The sequence below is a fragment of the Lepidochelys kempii genome, chromosome 26, assembly GCF_965140285.1.
Source record: "Lepidochelys kempii isolate rLepKem1 chromosome 26, rLepKem1.hap1, whole genome shotgun sequence".
Classification (NCBI taxonomy): domain Eukaryota; kingdom Metazoa; phylum Chordata; order Testudines; family Cheloniidae; genus Lepidochelys; species Lepidochelys kempii.
The window spans coordinates 16,288,325-16,306,181 of record NC_136405.1 but is presented as its reverse complement, the minus strand read 5'-3'; the positions used below and the strand labels follow the sequence as shown (position 1 = coordinate 16,306,181).

General features: G+C 50.5%; 1 protein-coding gene across 7 annotated transcripts in view; it reads right to left on the bottom strand.

Moving 5' to 3' along the window:
- OGDH (oxoglutarate dehydrogenase) overlaps positions 1-17,857 on the bottom strand; it is a 136,164-nt gene that overhangs the window by 51,594 nt on the left and 66,713 nt on the right. For all 7 annotated transcript variants that reach the window (XM_073325334.1, XM_073325336.1, XM_073325332.1 and 4 more), the window contains 2 exons: positions 12,222-12,337; positions 9,123-9,277 (listed from right to left, as the gene is read on the bottom strand). In XM_073325334.1, the coding sequence (XP_073181435.1) occupies positions 9,123-9,277; positions 12,222-12,337 (271 nt within the window). The remainder of the gene's footprint in view (positions 1-9,122; positions 9,278-12,221; positions 12,338-17,857) is intronic.

Genomic DNA, 17,857 nt, shown 5'->3' with positions numbered 1-17,857 from the left:
CTTCCTGAACGGCTTTGTACACTCAGTGTAGAAGGCAAGGGCCCTACAGACATCGAGGGAGTGCAGCTGCTGTTCCTGGTGACTGGCGTGCGGTTTTGGATAAAAAAAATGGAAGAAAAATGTCCTGGCTGATATGAAAGGCCGATACCACCGTGGGAAGAAAGGCCGGGTGAGGCCAAAGCTGCAGTTTATCTTTATGGAAGATCGTGTAGGGTGGTTCTGAGGTAAGGGCTCTGAGCTCGGAGACACGCCTCACCAACGTGACAGTGACAGGGAAAGCCGTTTTCCAGGAGAGGTATAAAAGAGCAGGTGGCCAGCGGCTCGAAAGCTGGAGGCATGTAGGTAGGAACAGCGGTCAGTAGGTTTCTGGTATAGGGTGGTGTTTACGTGACCATCGTTTATTAGCACTGTAGTGTCCAGGAAGTGGATCTCTTGTGTGGACTGGACCAGGCTGAGGTTGATGGTGGGATGGAAATTGTTGAAATCATGGTGGAATTCCTCAAGGGCTTCTGCTGACTTAGAACAACGCTTCCTCAGCTTTTGTCCCCTAATGCCCCTACTCTACTTGCGCTATATTGATGACATCTTCATCATCTGGACCCATGGAAAAGAAGAACCTTGAGGAAGGCTCCAGGACGGTGACCACCAAGTCCAGGCTGTCTCGATCTGGGCGATAGACTGATGCCAGCCAGGCTTGTAATGGACGTAGTCGAAGTCTGGCGTGCGTGGTCACGTATGTGCAGGAAGCCATGTGGCCGAAAAGACTCAAGCAACTTCTTGCCGACAAGGTTGGGAAGCTCTGAAGGCTCCAGACGAGGACCACTATAGCCTGGAAACGAGCATCCAGCAGGAGGGCTCATGCCTGCATGGAGTCCAGAACTGCCCTGATGAATTCTATTCTCTAGGTCGCTTCTAATGTTGACTTTGCCACGTTGAGAAGGAGCCCTAACTGACTAAACGTATTCATGACCAAGCGGAAGTGGGACCGCACCTGTTCTCTGGTGCGGCCCCAGATAAGCTAGTCGTTGAGGTGAGCGTCTACCTGTACCCGCTGTCAACAAAGGAAGGCCGCCATGACTGCCATACATTTGGTGAACATTTGGGGGGCCGCGGAGACACCGAAGGGAAGGGCCGTGAACTGATAGTGTTCGTGGTTGACCACAAAGCGGGGGAAATGTCTGTGCGCCAGATGAATTGCTATGTGGAAATGCACGTCCTTCATGTTGAGGGCGGCGTAACAGTCTCCAGGATCCAGGGAAGGTATAATAGCGCCCAAGGAGACCATGTGGGACTTCAACTTTACCATGAACTTGTTGAGTCCGCTCAGGTCCAGAATGGGCCAAAGCCCACCCTTTGCCTCGGGGATTAGGAAATATCGGGCCTGTAGTTCCCAGGATCCTCCTTCTTCCCTTTTTTAAAGATTGGCACTACATTAGCCTTTTTCCAGTCATCCGGGACTTCCCCCGTTCACCACGAGTTTTCAAAGATAATGGCCAATGGCTCTGCAATCACAGCCGCCAGTTCCTTTAGCACTCTTGGATGCAACTGTGCACGTCCAGCTTTTCTAAATAGTCCCTAAACACCTCTTTCTCCACAGAGGGCTGGCCATCTATTCCCCATGTTGTGATGCCCAGTGCAGCAGTCTGGGAGCTGACCTTGTTCGTGAAGACGGAGGCAAAAAAAGCATTGAGTACATTAGCTTTTTCCACATTCTCCGTCACTAGGTTGCCTCCCTCATTCATTAAGGGGCCCACACTTTCCTTGGCTTTCTTCTTGTTGGCAACATACCTGAAGAAACCCTTCTTGTTACTCTTAACATCTCTCGCTAGCTGCAGCTCCAGGTGCGATTTGGCCCTCCTAATTTCATTCCTACATGCCCGAGCAATATTTTTATACTCCTCCCTGGTCATATGTCCAACCTTCCACTTCTTGTAAGCTTCTTTTTTATGCTTAAGATCCGCTAGGATTTCACCGTTAAGCCAAGCTGGTCGTCTGCCATATTTACTATTCTTTCGACACATCGGGATGGTTTGTCCCTGTAACCTCAACAGGGATTCCTTGAAATACAGCCAGCTCTCCTGGACTCCTTTCCCCTTCATGTTAGTCCCCCAGGGGATCCTACCCATCCGTTCCCTGAGGGAGTCCAAATCTGCTTTCCTGAAGTCCAGGGTCCGTATTCTGCTGCTTACCTTTCTTCCCTGTGTCAGGATCCTGAACTCAACCAACTCATGGTCACTGCCTCCCAGATTCCCATCCACTTTTGCTTCCTCTACTAATTCTTCCCAGTTTGTGAGCAGCAGGTCAAGAAAAGCTCCCCCCCTAGTTGGCTCCTCTAGCACTTGCACCAGGAAATTGTCCCCTATGCTTTCCAAAAACTTCCTGGATTGTCTATGCACCGCTGTATTGCTCTCCCAGCAGATATCAGGAAAATTAAAGTCACCCATGAGAACCAGGGCATGCGATCTAGTAGCTTCCACAAGCTGCCAGAAGAAAGCCTCATCCACCTCATCCCCCTGGTCCGGTGGTCTATAGCAGACTCCCACCACTACATCACTCCTGTTGCTCACACTTCTAAACTTAATCCAGAGACACTCAGGTTTTTCTACAGTATCGTAGCGGAGCTCTGAGCAGTCATACTACTCCCTTACATACAGTGCTACTCCCCCACCTTTTCTGCCCTGCCTGTCCTTCCTGAACAGTTTATAACCATCCATGATAGTACTCCAGTCATGTGAGCTATCCCACCAAGTCTCTGTTATTCCAATCACGTCATAATTCCTTGACATAATTTATTCCAACTGTGGTGCCACTCCTACTGCTGCCGCCGGGGTGCTGTGCACCGAGGCGCTTGGTGCCAGATCTTGGTGCGCCGCAGGGGGTTGAGGGCTAAGAGCGGCCTCCACTAGGAGCTGTTTTAAATGAAAGTCCCACTTCTTCTTAATCCGGGGACGAAACCCTTTGCAGATCCTGTACTTCTCTGCTTGATGAGACCCCCCCAGACACTTCAGGCAAGAGTCATGGGGGTTGCCCGTTGGCATGGGCTTAGAGCAGGAACCCCAGGGCCTGAATCCCGGAGCCTTGGGCATGAGCCCGAGAGAAGAACCGGGGAGGAGGGGAAACCACCGCCCCCTAACCGCACTAACAATAAGTAAACCAACTATAACTATTAACTATACACTAGGGAGAGTGGAGAGCAACGAAGCAGGACTCCACAGTTCCAATGACCATCATGGGTGGTAAGAAGGAACTAAGGGGGCGCTGGGTCGGCTGGGGTATCTATTGAGCGCCATGAAGGTGCCACTCCAGGCGGCTCCACAGCTGACCCACCGGGTGTTACTAGGGTAAAAATTCTCCGACGGCCATGCATGCAGTGCACACACACACCTAATTGGAATAGATATGAGCAAGCACTCGAAGAAGAACTTAAATTTATGTAAGAGCCTTTGGTGAGGGACCTTGTCAAAGGCTTTCTGGAAATCTACGTACACTACATCCACTGGATCCCCCTTGTCCACACGGTTGTTGACCCCCCTCAAAGAACTCTAATAGATTAGTAAGACAATTTCCCTTTACAGAAACCATGTTGACTTTTGCGCAACAATTTGTGTTCTTCTGTGTCTGACTATTTTATTCTTAACTATTGTTTCAACTAATGTGCCTGGTACTGACATTAGACTTACCGATCTGTAATTGCCGGGATCACCTCTAGAGCTCTTTTTAAATACTGGTGTTACATTAGCTATCTTCCAGTCACTGGGTACAGAAGCTGATTTAAAAGGACAGGTTACAAACCACAGTTAATTGTTCCGCAATTTCATATTTGAGTTCTTTCAGAACTCTTGGGTGAATGCCATCTGGTCCCGGTGACTTGTTACTGTTAAGTTTATCAATTAATTCCAAAACCTCCTCTAGTGACACTTCAATCTGTGACAATTCCTCAGATTTGTCACCTACAAAGGACGGCTCAGGTTTGGGAATCTCCCTAACATCCTCAGACGTGAAGACTGAAGCAAAGAATTCATTTAGTTTCTCTGCGATGACTTAATAGTCTTTAAGTGCTCCTTTTGTATCTTGATCGTCCAGGGGCCCCACTGGTTGTTTAGCAGGCTTCCTGCTTCTGATGTACTTAAAAAGCATTTTATTACCTTTTGAGTTTTTGGCTAGCTGTTCTTCAAACTCCTTTTTGGCTTTTCTTATTACATTTTTACACTTAATTTGGCAGTGTTTATGCTCCTTTCCATTTACCTCACTAGGAGCTGACTTCCACTTTTTAAAAAGATGCCTTTTTATCTCTCACTGCTTCTTTTACATGGTTGTTAAGCCATGGTGGCTCTTTTTTAGTTCTTTTACTGTGTTTTTTAATTTGGGGGTATACATTTAACTTGGGCCTCTATTATGGTGTCTTTGAAAAGTGTCCATGCAGCTTGTTGGGATTTCATTCTAGTCACTCTACCTTTTAATTTCTGTTTAACTAACCTCCTCATTTTTGCATAGTTCCCCTTTCTGAAACCAAATGCCACAGTGTTGGGCTGTTGAGGTGTTCTTCCCACCACAGGAACATTACTTTATGGTCACTATTTCCAAGTGGTCCTGTTATAGTTACCTCTTGGACCAGATCCTGCACTCCACTCAGGACTAAATTGAGGACTGCCCTCTCCCCTTGTGGGTTCCTGTACCAGCTGCTCCAAGAAGCAGTCATTTAAAGTATTGAGAAATTTGTCTCTGCATTTCATCCTAAGGTGACATGTACCCAGTCAATACGGGGATAATTGAAATTCCCCACTATTATTGAGTTCTTTACAACTGCCATGCACTTGGTGAAGACGCGAGGCGCTGTGCAAAGCCCGAACAGGAGGGCTGTGAACTGGTAATGCACCTTGTTCACCATGAAGTGGAGGAACCATCTGTGAGCCGGGGTGATAGATAGATGGAAATAAACATCCTTCATGTTGAGGGCGAAGTACCAGTCTCCCGGGTCTAGGGAAGGGATGATTGTGCTTAGGGAGAACATGCGGAACTTCAAGCTGACTATGAACTTGTTGAGTTCCCGCAGTCCAGAATGGGCTGGAGACTTCCCTTCACTTTTGGGACGAGGAATTATTGGGAGTAGAAACCCTTGCCTTTGAGTTTCTGAGGGACCTTCTCCACCGCTCCTAGGGCGAGGAGAGCCTGGACCTCCTGGACAAGAAGTTGCTCGTGAGAGGGGTCCCTGAAGAGGGACGGGCAAGGGGGATGGAAGGGTGGGAAAGAGCAGAATTGGATAGAATATCCCACTTCTACAGTGCGGAGCACCCAACCGGTCTGACGTAATAAGGGACCATGCAAGGTAGAAGCGGGATAGATGGTTCAGGAAAGGAGGGGAGGCAACCGGGTTGTGGACTGGTATTCTGTCCTCGTGCACATGTTCAAAAGGGGCACTCAGGGTCCAAAGGGGGTTTGGATTGCCCTTGGCCCTGCCCAGATGGAGGACGCAACGGTATGCGTCAATTGTATCTACTTCTCTTACGAGAGAAGTCCTGTCTGGGCCTAGGGGAAAAAGACCACTGCTGGGTGGCCTGCAGTTTAAAGGGCTTCCTTTGGGTCACCGGAGTGTGCATGCCGAGGGAGGAGGGATAGCTCAGTGGTTTGAGCATTGGCCTGCTAAACTGAGGGTTGTGAGCTTAATCCTTGAGGAGGCCATTTAAGGATCTGGGGCAAAAATTGGGGATTGGTCCTGCTTTGAGCAGGGGGTTGGACTAGATGACGTCCTGAGGTCCCTTCCAACCCTGATATTCTATGATTCTCTGACTTTATTGTGCTCTGGTAGTCCTTTAGGCTATGCAGTCTGGAATTTGTTTGCTCAGCAAATAGGCCCTGGCCATCAAAGGGAAGGTCCTATAGGGTCTGCTGGACCTCCAGGGGAAGACCAGAGGACTGGAGCCAAGCATTGCTCCTCATTGCAAGCCCGGACACCAGAGTACTTGCCGCAGAGTCCGCGGCATCGAGGGAGCCTTGGAGGGAAGTCCGGGCGACAGCTTTACCCTCTTCAGCAACGGCCCCCAACTCCGCTTGTGACTCAGAGGGGAGGAGCTCCTTAAATTTCAGGATTGAGGACCATGAGTTATAGTTGTATCTACTCAGGGATGCGAGTTGGTTTGTAATCCTGAGAGAGAGACCCCCCGTGGAATAAATTTTCCTTCCAAACAAATCAAGCCATTTAGCTTCCCTTGCGGGGGCCTGCTGACCTTGCCTCTCTTTTTCATTCACCGCTTCCACCACGAGAGAGCATGGGGGAGGATGGGTGAAGAGATACTCATATTCCTTAGTGGGAACAAAGTATTTATGTTCAGCCCCCTTGGCCGTAGTGGGGATGGAGGCAGATGTTTGCCAAATGGTTTTGGCATTGGATTGAATAGTTTTTATAATGGATAAGGCTACCCTAGAGAGGCCCTCTGGTGCCAGGATGTCCACCATTGGGTCCTCCTGTTCGACCACTTCCTCCACCTGAAGATTCATATTCAGGGCTATCCGTCAGAGGAGTTTCTGCAGGGCCCTGTGATCCGTGGGTGGCGGCCCAAAGGTGGAGGTGCCTGCCACCACCTTATCAGGGGACGATGAGGAGGAAGCCAGCAGTAGGACCGGTTCCGTGGTAGCCTCTTGATCTTTAGGGACCAGGTCCTCACAGGCACTGGATGTAGCCTCTACTGGCAAAGGTGGTGCTGGGTCTGGGTTTTGTGGAGGGTCCTGGGGTGGGCGGCTGAGAGTTGCCTCAGGGAGGCGAGATCCCGAACGGGGAGGCGGTGGAATACCAAGAGGGGTGCCCTGGATCTGATGGGGTCCAGAATGGCCACTGAGGCTGCCATTGGGGCGCTGAAGCATCCGGCCTTAGGCTGCGCAGCCCTGATCTGGGCGCCTCAGATGCCCCCGATGCCTTGCCTCAGTGGAGGAAGGGCGACCTTGAGCGGGACAGCCAAGGGGCAGCGGTGCGGGACTGCACCGGAGAAACATCCTCCTACGATGGGCAGGATGCGTGCTGTGAAGTGGAGCGGGGCTGCGATGTCAATCGGTGCCACGATGCAGGATGGTGCCGCTGTGGGGAATGATGGCAGGGTGTGGAATGGTGCAGCGAAGTAGAGCATGCCATCACATATAGCTGCGCTGAGGTGGGGAACGATGCCGTGATGAAGAACGGTGCAGCGATCAAGGACGGTGCCGAAGTGGGGAGAGGTGCCGTGACATGGCTCTCGAGTGGGAGTCGTGCCGCGTCGGGGAGCGACACCTGGAAGGTGAACAGCATGCAGGCTGAGGCCAGTGCGGAGCACAGTGCTGCAAGCTCACAGAACGGGATCTGGACCTCAAGCAGGACCACGACTTATCTGCTGATGACCACCTCGAATGGGAGTGGCTCCGAGGATCAAGGCTGCCAGACCAGTGCCACTAGTCAGAGGAGTGCCGGGACTCAGAGTGGCGGGGAGATCCAGGTCAGGGGGCAGACAGACACAACATGGCAGGCTTGCCTCTAGATGGTGCCATGCTCCAAGGGAGTGGAGGCTTAGTCCTTATAGTGGGAGACTTAGGTGCCATCATCTCGATGAGCCCCCTAGCGGCTCTGAAGGTGTTTGGGGTGGAAGGCATCATAACTTCCCCCACATGCAACCGCGGTGAGTACAGGAGAGTAGGACTTCCTGGAGAGACAGGGGTCTGTGATGGCTGCGCATGGCCCGAGGGTCTGTCGGCCATAGGCCCGTCCCTGGCACCATCCCCTTCTGGGGGTGCAGTAGCCGTAGCAACCCGCTGGGGAGATTTCCCTTTGGCCTGTTTCTTGCAGGCAGCTGGGGATTGAGAGCAGTGCTGGGGAGAGGGCTTCTGGGGCCTGGGGGACTGGCAGCTCCTGGGTTGGTGTGCCGAGTCCTTTCTCAGCACCGCAGAATGAGAAGCACTCCGCACCAAGGCGCTCGGGGCCGGGTCCTGCTGCGGACGGAGGGCTAACTCCATGAGGAGTTGCTTTAGGCGTATGTTCCTCTCCTTCCTGGTGCGAGGCCTGAAAGTCTTGCAGATCTTGCACTTGTCCAACTGATGGGCTTCTCCCCAGACATTGGAGGCAGGAGTCGTGGGGGTCACCCGTGGGTATAGGCTTAGTGCAGGAACTACAGGATTTGAAGCCCTGAGACAGCATGCCCGGAGGCCCTCCGGGACACGTGTTGGAGGGGGAGCCGCCACAACCCGCTAAGTAGCGTGACTACAATTAACTAACTAAGAACTATTAACTAACAAGGGGTAACTATATACAGAGATTAGCAGAAGAGCTAGGGATTAGTGGGACACTTGCAAGCAAGAGACCACTGTTCCTTCTTACCGCAAGTGACGGTTGTTGGAACTGAAGGGGGGTCGGGCCAGCAGGGTCGTATATAGAGTGCCATACTTGCGCCACTTCAGGGGGTCCACAGCTGGCCCGATGGGTAGTTGCAAGGGAAAAGTTTCCGGCAGCCGTGCACTCGGCATGTGCACACACCTAACAGTAATTGATATGAGCAAGCACTCGAAGAAGAACTGCATTTCTGCGGACATTAAGATAAAGTCCCAGCTACCCTCTCCTACTCCAAGGCATTCACCATGCTTATATGTGTAACACACAGAAAAGACGTGTTAACATTTGGATTACACCTGCTAATATGATATTTAAATAACTGTCCAGAGGCAAATCTATGTGATTTCTGTGTGAGCGTGAGAGAGAGAGAGAGAGAGAGAGAGAGAGAGAGATCGATCCTATAAATAGTTTAAAGCCACAATTTTTGGGTGATCACAAGTGGAGTCACTTGACTGACAGGCCTCACAAAGGACCTCCAGAGGCAGGATGGCCCGTGGTTAGGGCTCTAGGCTGGGACTCAGGAACCCTGAATTCAAGTCCCTACTCTGCTACAGACTTGGGTAAGTCCTGTAGCCTGTCTGTGCCTTAACTGCCCCATCTGTATAACAGGGTATTGTGAGATAAATACATTAAAAAGGGTGAGAGTTTCAGTTACATAGGTGACGGGACCGGACAAGTACCACAGGCAAATCAGTGGCACTAAGAACTCCGTGAGACATCACTGAACCACCCCATCCAGACGGCACCAGGAGGACACCAAAGATAGGCAGAATACCTTGTTGAGCGCACCAGCCTTGCCAGTAGGGTGCGTTTCTCATCAGTGGTGAACTGCATGATACCTGGAGTCTCAAATTTCTGCCGTATCCACTGACATTGCTCCAGGTCATTGATAAACATGAACTCCACGCCAACGTGCTGGCAGTAAGCCATCTATTTAACACAGGAAAGAGGAACATAAGGTAAAGCAGGAGATTTAAGGCACTTTTGCCCTGCAGGGTATAAAATGTAATAAATGCCTGTCACCGCATGTGGCATGGGCTTCTCGTTCAGAATTCAAGGAGCCCTGCAAATGGCACAGAAGGCCCAAGCAGTACTAGAATGGCCTTCTGAATCCCCCTAACACCAGGGCATGCTGGCACATCAGAAAGCGAAGAGACCTGCCAGTGTTTTGTGAAATCCAGCCTTGATACAGACTGCTGACTCCTCTCCCAAGCTATTCCCCAGCATTGCACTAAGATGCTGAGGTTGTATCAGCCATAGAGTGGCTCCAGGGAGCTGGTTAATCCATACTTACAGAATAGAGGAATTCTGCAGAAGGTACAGGCATAGCCCCAATGGGGTTGTGTGGGCGATGCATTGTCAATAGCACAGTGCATATTAGGGAGTTACCTGGAACAAGAACTTGCCTGACAACCAGAGAAGAGCATGCTGAGGCACAAGATATATGGAGCCAGATTGTCACGATTGCTCAGGACCCAATGCATTCAGCTTTCTTGGAAATCTGGTCCTTAATGTTAGCACATAGAACCTATCACTCAGGATTTGATGTTGATGGTATGAAGAGACGATGGCTTGGCCTATTTTTTTTTAAGCTGTGCTGATGGTTTCAGACAAGATCAGAGGTGGGCAAACTACGGCCCATGGGACTGTCCTGCCCGGCCCTTGAGCTCCCGGCTGGGGAGGCTCACCCCCGGCCCCTCCCCTGTTGTCCCCCCTCTCCCGTAGCCACACCACAGCGCGAGAAGCGCAGCTTGCGCCCGCTCACCTCCCAGGCTTTCCAACAAGCCTGTCCTGCCGCTCTGAGCAGCATGGTAGGGGGGCAGGGGGAGGAGGTCCCGGGGGGCAGTCAGGGGACAGGGGGCGGTCAGGAGACAGGGAGGGTTGGATAGGGGGTGGGGTCAGTCAGGGGACAAGGGTGTGGATAGGGGTCGGGGCAGTCAGGGGACAAGGAGCGGGGGGCTTAGATAGGGGGTGGGGTCCTGAGGGGTGGTTAGGGGACAAGGAGAAGGGGGGTTGCATGGGTGGGAGGTTCTGAGGGGGGCAGTCAGGGGGTGGGAAGTGGGAGGGGGCCAGGCTGTTTGCGGAGGCGCAGCCTTCCCTACCCGGCCCTCCATACCGTTTCGCAACCCCGATGTGGCCCTCGGGCCAAAAAGTTTGCCCACCCCTGGACTAGATGCATCTTACTGAGAAAATGTACTGTATTTGAGATTGTGAGCCACAGATTACACACCGCTTTCTGAACACTGACTGGTTCTGAGAGCAACAGCTCCAGAACACGGCCCTCGGGACAGAACGGTTACCATGCACAGCTCCTCCTTTCATAATCAAGGTAACGTAGCATGTGCAATATTTATCATCTGGGGTTTGCACAACCCCTTGAAGTATATAAGGTGTTACAGTGTGGCTGCCACCATCAAGGCATAGAAGGTGATCACGGTCCTTCTATGGACCGGGGTGAAGCATGAAACCCAGTGGCTCCCAGGGGGAAGGGAGCTTCATAGCGTGAATGAACAAAGCTGGGCTGGGAAGTTGGATCGTCGCGCCTGTTGTGACTAGGTGCACAAAGAAGTGACGGTACCCGAGTAACTGGCTCCTTGCCCTACTTCCTTCATTGGAAGCAGGATCTGCAGCACCTGCTCCCTCCCTACTCCTGCAAGAGGGGCAGGCCAAGGGTACATGCTCCAACCACTGACAGAAGAAGGCATCTGCTTGTGCCAGGGCTTCTCTTCCCCCCCATCTCAACTCCTTAGTGAATCTGTTCGAGGGACGGTGCCCAGCTCTCCCTCCTTGTGCCTGCCCACCCCATAACAGCAGGCTGACTTTGGCAATCACTTCACTCCTCCATCCGCAGACATCCAGTGGGTTTAGCACCCACCATCCTAACAAGCATCTGGCTCTCATTCTCCCTATAGTGGCTCCTTGGATGAGGCAGAAGGGTGCACAAGTTACTTATGACAGCACCCCACTGCCATGTAGCACCAGTTCCCGAAATCCAACTCCTGGCATGAGAGCACAACTATGGGTTGGAAAGATTTGCTGCAATCCCAGACTGAGGCACGGAGCCTTCCAGATACATAACATGGCTGCTGGAAGAGAGGAGTACTACAAATGTCCATCATGGGACAGTAAGCTTTCTCCCTGCCAAGCCCTGAGTTACAGGTCCCAGGCGCTTCCTCCATCCACTGTTATCTTGGAGAGCAGAGCTGGGAGTGACATTCTCCTGCTTTCAGTAATGTTTTGGGGATGTCTGCAGTGGGTCAGGCTCTCAGTGTTACTAACTCTCATAATATTTATGAGCCGTATGAGATCTAGGTTTTTTCTTGAATTCCCAGCTCCTGGAGTCTTGTGATGATGGGAGAATCTCACCTTTCATAAGTGAAAAACAAGTTTCTATTCCCTCATGATCGCAGTGTGTGACTAGAAAATGTGATCCTAAAGGCTCAAAATCCAAAAGGCAAATGATAAATTTGGGAGTATTTTTATTAAGATCTCATGATTCTTGGGGAGGGATCCCACTTATGAAATCTGAACACTTGGGGTTGGCAATACTGGTCTCTGGATTGGTAGTAAGAACTGTGTGATCTCGGGCATATCGCAATCTCTCATGGCCTCTTTCTCCAGCTGTAAAATGGGAACAACAGAGCTTCCTATTGCTTTGAAGACCTCAGAGATCCATGGATGAAGAGTGCCATGTTAAGTGCTGAATATGAGTAATAAAGGAAAGGAGAACAAAGAATCCTAATCTCTGGTGAGGCAGGGGGAAGTGGCATTCAGAGTTTTATTATTAAGTCTCCCAATAAAGATCCTGAATTCGGAACCAAATGGAACAGCGTAGTTTTCTGAAAGCTGTGCAATTCCCCTGCACTTGTCTTACCTCCAGGCGGCGGATGATCTCGCGGAGTGGAAGAGCCGACTCATTGCCTCCAATGAAAGTGGTCGTGGGCAAGTGGAAGACCTTGTCGAGATCCGATTCATCCAGTCCATAAAACCCTGCAGGATTTTCATGGGTAGGACAAGCCAAAGCAGGAGAGAGAGGGGGGGGGGGCATGTTTTGGACACGGATAGTCACACAGGAACCAGGGTTGTGGGGAGGATGACAAAAAAGCAGCACAAAAACAAAAAATAAGCATGAAGGAGGTTTGTGTAAATAAATAACCAAGCAGTAATTAGACACGCGAGCACAGAACAAAAAGGTTATTACAAAAGGCACGCAGGCAACACCAGGATACAAACAAAACAAAGCAATATATATGCATATAAATTGGTAATTAAATTGAGCGTTGAATTGAGAAGGATTGGAGTCCCACATACACAAAATACATTTCAGGAATATAATATAGGTGAGAGAAGAAAAAACAAAGAGGATTGGCCAGAGTCATTGAGCAAACAGATTTCACCACGTTTGGAATTAAACAAAGTTGAAGCAGAAAACAAAAAGGTTAAATGGACCGACCCAAAACAATAAAAAATAAGGAAGGAAAGCAAGATAAAGAAAGCTGCATCAGTTTCAGGATTCTGCAGTGGACTCTTCTGAATAGCTCATGCAGGGGAGAGAAGTGTTTTACAATAAATGGGACCCACGTGCTTTGAGCAAAGCCCTCTTTGCAGGCAGGCAGGCGGATTTTGCTACTCTTCCCAAGAGATGGCCCAGTTAGCCTGTTCAGGCCTATGGGTTTAAACTTGGCCACCCTTGGAGCTCTGTTTTCCCCTGTGGTGGGCAGGTTCTTACCAAAATGTGGTGGGTGTGGTGTATCTGAGGGGGCGATGCTGAAGCCTTCAGCATAGTAAATGGGAAGTTTCAGCTTAAAATAAATTAATGGTCTGTAAGGAAATCTACACGGGACTCAAATACAAGGCTCAAAGCAAAGAACTGGGAAGGGAGAGGTGAGGGGCTCAGAACAGGGCAGCAATGCCTATGCAACATCCTATTACCAGAGGCAATCCCTTAATGATTAACCTGTACGCCAGTGATAACCAGAGATGTTACCGATATGGCCCTATATGTGCCATTCCTCCTCTACCAACAGGCTAATTGTGCCACACAGTTTCTTCCCCACCAACCTCCCCCAGACATTACCAAAGCTATACGCTGGCCCACATGATTAAAATTTAAACACCATTACAATGGTCTCTCTGAGCAGAAGATCATCTCCTTTTAGAAGCAGGCAGATAGGTGGGACTGTTTGGCTAGTACACACACCCTTATTTACATGCAACTCAACCCTGCTCCTTGTACCTGGTTTCAAAGCAGAGAGAGATCTGCTAAGAAATTCTATTTTCATTCCATATTTTTGGACTAGCAATAACTCCTCTGGGCAGAGACAGAGTCCCTGACCTGCCTGCGGTAACTGGAGTCCACTGATAGGAGCCATCCTGTGTCCATGCAGTGGTTTGTCTCCATTCTCAGCTGCCAAGTCAAATCTAGACAAGGTCACTCTATGTTAATGGCCTTTTAGGGCTCCCTCTATCAGAGCACCTTTCAGTGCCCACTTTTGAAAGTGGAAGGACCTCTGTGTACATGGATTTAAAAGTGAGCACTGATGGAGCAATTTAATCATGGATGATGTATTGGCATGAATGTATTTGAAGGTTGTTTAACATCATTTGAGGGAACTAGTAAAACAGGCAGATAATTAGCATAGCTAATTACAGACATGTGCCCATTAGCTTTTATACTGTCACGCCCTTTTTTAAAGGGCATAAATGGGCCACAGAACTAAGCTGGAACTCTGGACAGGAAGTTTCAAGTTGTGAAGGGGGTATTTTTAAATCCACAAAAATAGCCTTCCTGTTGATGTTCAATAGTTACTATCCTGCCCTATAGCACCTCAGTGGAACTCAAAATGAGTGAAACATGAAACCTCAACCTCTGTGAGGTAGGTCAAAATGCTTGAGACAGAGAAACTGAGGCACTGAAAAGGACTTTCCTTTCATAACCTAGCAAGTCAGTGGCAGAGCTGGGAACAGGACCCTGGAATCCTGACCCCCCCCAGTCCCCTCTTTAACCATTAGGCCACACTTACCTATTAACTAGAAGTGTGGTGAACTAGTAAAAGCAAACAAACAGGATTTGTTCTCTTTTGCTGCTGAAAAATCTGCTTAGCTTTGATATAGGGTTTAACCCAGCCCAGGGCTCAGGCCGTCCCACTTGCATCTGTGCAGTCACTGCAGCTCCTCTGCACTTGTATGGGGATGAGTAGCCATGTGTCATAACAGTGACAACTCTGGAAACCTGCCACACACAGGTTGGCAGGATGACACCAAAGGGATGGGTAAGATCACGGAGTAAGATTGTTACTGGGTGGTTAAATACACATTTACAGAGTGACTAGTGCCTTCCACAGGAAGGGTTAGGGGCCACATGGCAGTATACACTTTCCATGAAGTGGCCGAAGCCTGAATGACACAGAAAAGTCATTGCAGCTCATATCAACACTCCTGTCTTTGAATGTGTGTGACCTCCTCTGGGTCTACAGTCTAGGCCCTCTAAAGTTTCAACTCAGTATTACGCAGTCCCTACGTTCCCCACACTGTACGTGCTGTGCTACATGAGGCCACAATATGGGTGCTGTTCAGAATTTTCTGCCTTGCGGGGAGGGTGCAACTTTAGTAACACAAATTTAAGACTGCAGTTAAAGCCTCAATTAGATGACTATACATCCTATGGGCTAGAGTGGAGTCTCCATGGGGCAGGGACCTGTCCATGGCAACTTCCTGGTCTGTCGTCTTGGCTTTTCTAATGCTCAAATCACAGCGGTGCTGAGTTACTTCAGTGGGCGTATCCCTGCGCTATTGCACCACAGGTGAGTCACCCTGGGCGTGGGCAAGTGATGAGCAAAGTGGCAGTCACTCTCTGTGGGGGTGAAGGAGCAGCTGGAGGAGTTCCAGAGTCCTGCTGCTGGCATGTGCGCTGCATTCAGTGTTTCTCCAAGATGCTCTTGCCCTGTCCAGGCCAAGCCAGCTAGATCTGGGGCCTCCAGCTGAACTGCAGTGGCAGGTGGTTTGTGCTGCCTCCTCTCCACAATAGGATTTTATACCTCTGGGGCAGAGGAGGGCAAACTACAGCCAGATCTGGCCCATCCAGGCTTTCGATCAGGCCCATGGGATTACCGCTCCTGGAAGCGGCCAGCACAACGTCCCTGTGGCCCCCCGGCCCCTCACCCCCCCAAGGGGGAAGGAGAGGGGCAGAGAGCTCCATGTGCTACCCTCACTTGCAGGCACCACCCCCCGCAGCTCCCATTGGCTGCGGTTCCCCATTCCTGGCCAATGGGAGCTCTGGGGGTGGTACCCGCAGGTGAGGGCAGCGTGCAGCAAAGCCACCTGCCACCCCCGCCCACTCCCAGGAGCCACTGCCAGACATACTGGCCACTTCCGGGAGTGGCGCAGAGCCAGGGCAGGCAGGGAGACTGCCTTAGTCCTGCTGCACATCACTGCCACCCCAGAGCCACTCGAGGTAAGCGGTGCCAGGCTGGAGCCCGCACCCAACCCCCTGCCCTGACTCCCCTAACCCCCTGCCTTGAGCCCCCGCTACACCCCTCCTGCACCCAACCCCCTGCCCCAAGCCCCCTGCCGCACTCCAACCCCTTGCCCTGAGCCCCTTCCTGCACACCGCACCCCCCTCCCACACCCCAACTCCCTGCCCCAGCCCTACATTCATGGCCCTGCATACAATTTCCCCACCCAGATGTGGCCCTTGGGCCAAAGAGTTTGCCCACCCTTGCTCTGGGGTATAATTGAGCCCACTGCCTTCAAAGGGAGTAAAGGGCAGAATCTGGCTCCATAAGCATAAAAAGAGTTGGTCTCTTTACCTCCTCTATCACTTATTGCTTGCCCAGCAATTGCTCAACTCAGCCTTTGCTTTTGGCTGTGCTGAGCAATTAAACTCAATTTAAGTGAAGCTTATTTATATATTTGTTGTTTATATATAAATTACACACACCGGGGAGAAGCCAAAACAGCCTCTGTGTGAGATGCAGCAAGGTCACTGGATAGGAGATGGGACTACATTGCACAGAGTGCCTTACTCCTTCTCCATGACTAGCAGGCAGCCACCTAAACAGTCCTAGGCTGGGGGTTTTCTGATGCCAAAGAAAATGCTGAGAGCCTCAGGGACGCTGAGTCAGTGACTAGATTAAGGGCAGTTCCCCCAACAGGAGTAAGGATGTGTAATGGGAAATCTACATGAGGAAATTGATCAGAATAGCTCCCACAGTGGACACTTATTCCGCAATACCTATAGTGCTTTAAATTCACACCTTACCTTATTCGGGAACAGTTTCCCCATGTAGTCAAGCCCTAAAAGGCAGTGAGGATTAAGATGGACATAGGATTTCAGTTCTACTCCAGCAGCAGTGCTAAAAAAGCACAGGCAGCAGGGAAGTGATACACTGCCCTGAACGGATAACTCAGCCATGGCCATGCTGCCTTTCGGCAGAAATTTGGCCTCAAGAAGGAAGCGGGTGCTTAATGCCAATGAGTTTTCTGAAAAGCCACCTGCCATTTCGAAACTGTTTGGTACTAGGCTGGGGCCCTCCAAGCCTGCCTGCCACACTGGCAAGGGAGGCTCCCCATAGGTTGGGAGAGAGGCCTTTAGCTGTGGGCAGGCTTGCCCCCGCCCACATCCCAGAACCCAACAGGACACTAGGAAGAGAGGAGGATGAACTACAGACCCAGGAGATAGAGGAGCATTCCTTTAGGTTTCCCCAACAGCTGCTAGGTGCGTGCAGGCTGGTTGCCTCCTCCTGCTCTTTGCAAGGTGGTGGCTCACCCACTCCTTCATCCTCCTCTCTAGAAGGGATATGCTAAGCTTGAGGGCACCTGGGAACAATGGGACTGCAGTTACAGATTCAGGTTTCTGAGCTTCCCTTGACTTTTTGCTTTGAATTTTAATTTTATGGTGGCTACGTGAACACTAGGATCAACGTTCAGTGTTGTTTTCAGACCTTTGTTTCTCTGCTCACTTGCTACACTCCAGCTTTTTGATTAATGTTGGTATTTATAGAAACCCAGAGATCTATTCATACAACTGGGTGTGAGAGGGTGTGGATTAGGGGCAGAGTTCGCACACAGGCAATTTAGATCTAGGTCAGACGCAAGTCAGGAGGGTGAGATTCAACGATCTAGTGACAGCAGGAAAAAGGAATATAATCAGTCTGTAAGAGGGCACATCTGATTGTGGGCTGCTTCCAGTCCACACAGCTGGGACAAATTCCCTTGCTACCCACCCCCATACTTCTCCATGTCACCGCATGTAACCTGTAGAACAGGACTATGAAGAAGCACACAGACGTGGTCCAATGGCAGTACAGTGTGGTCGGGCTCTCCCTAACTTTTCTATTTATTCGCCATACAGGGGTCATTTTATTCTAACACAGAGATCACCTCTTTAAAACACTGGCCCAAAATTCCACAGCTTGGATGCCTGGAAGTTAGGCCGTTTCTTTAGGTGCTTGATTTTTCAAATGTGCTGAGCATATGGAAGTCAATGGCAACACAGATGCTCAGCACCTC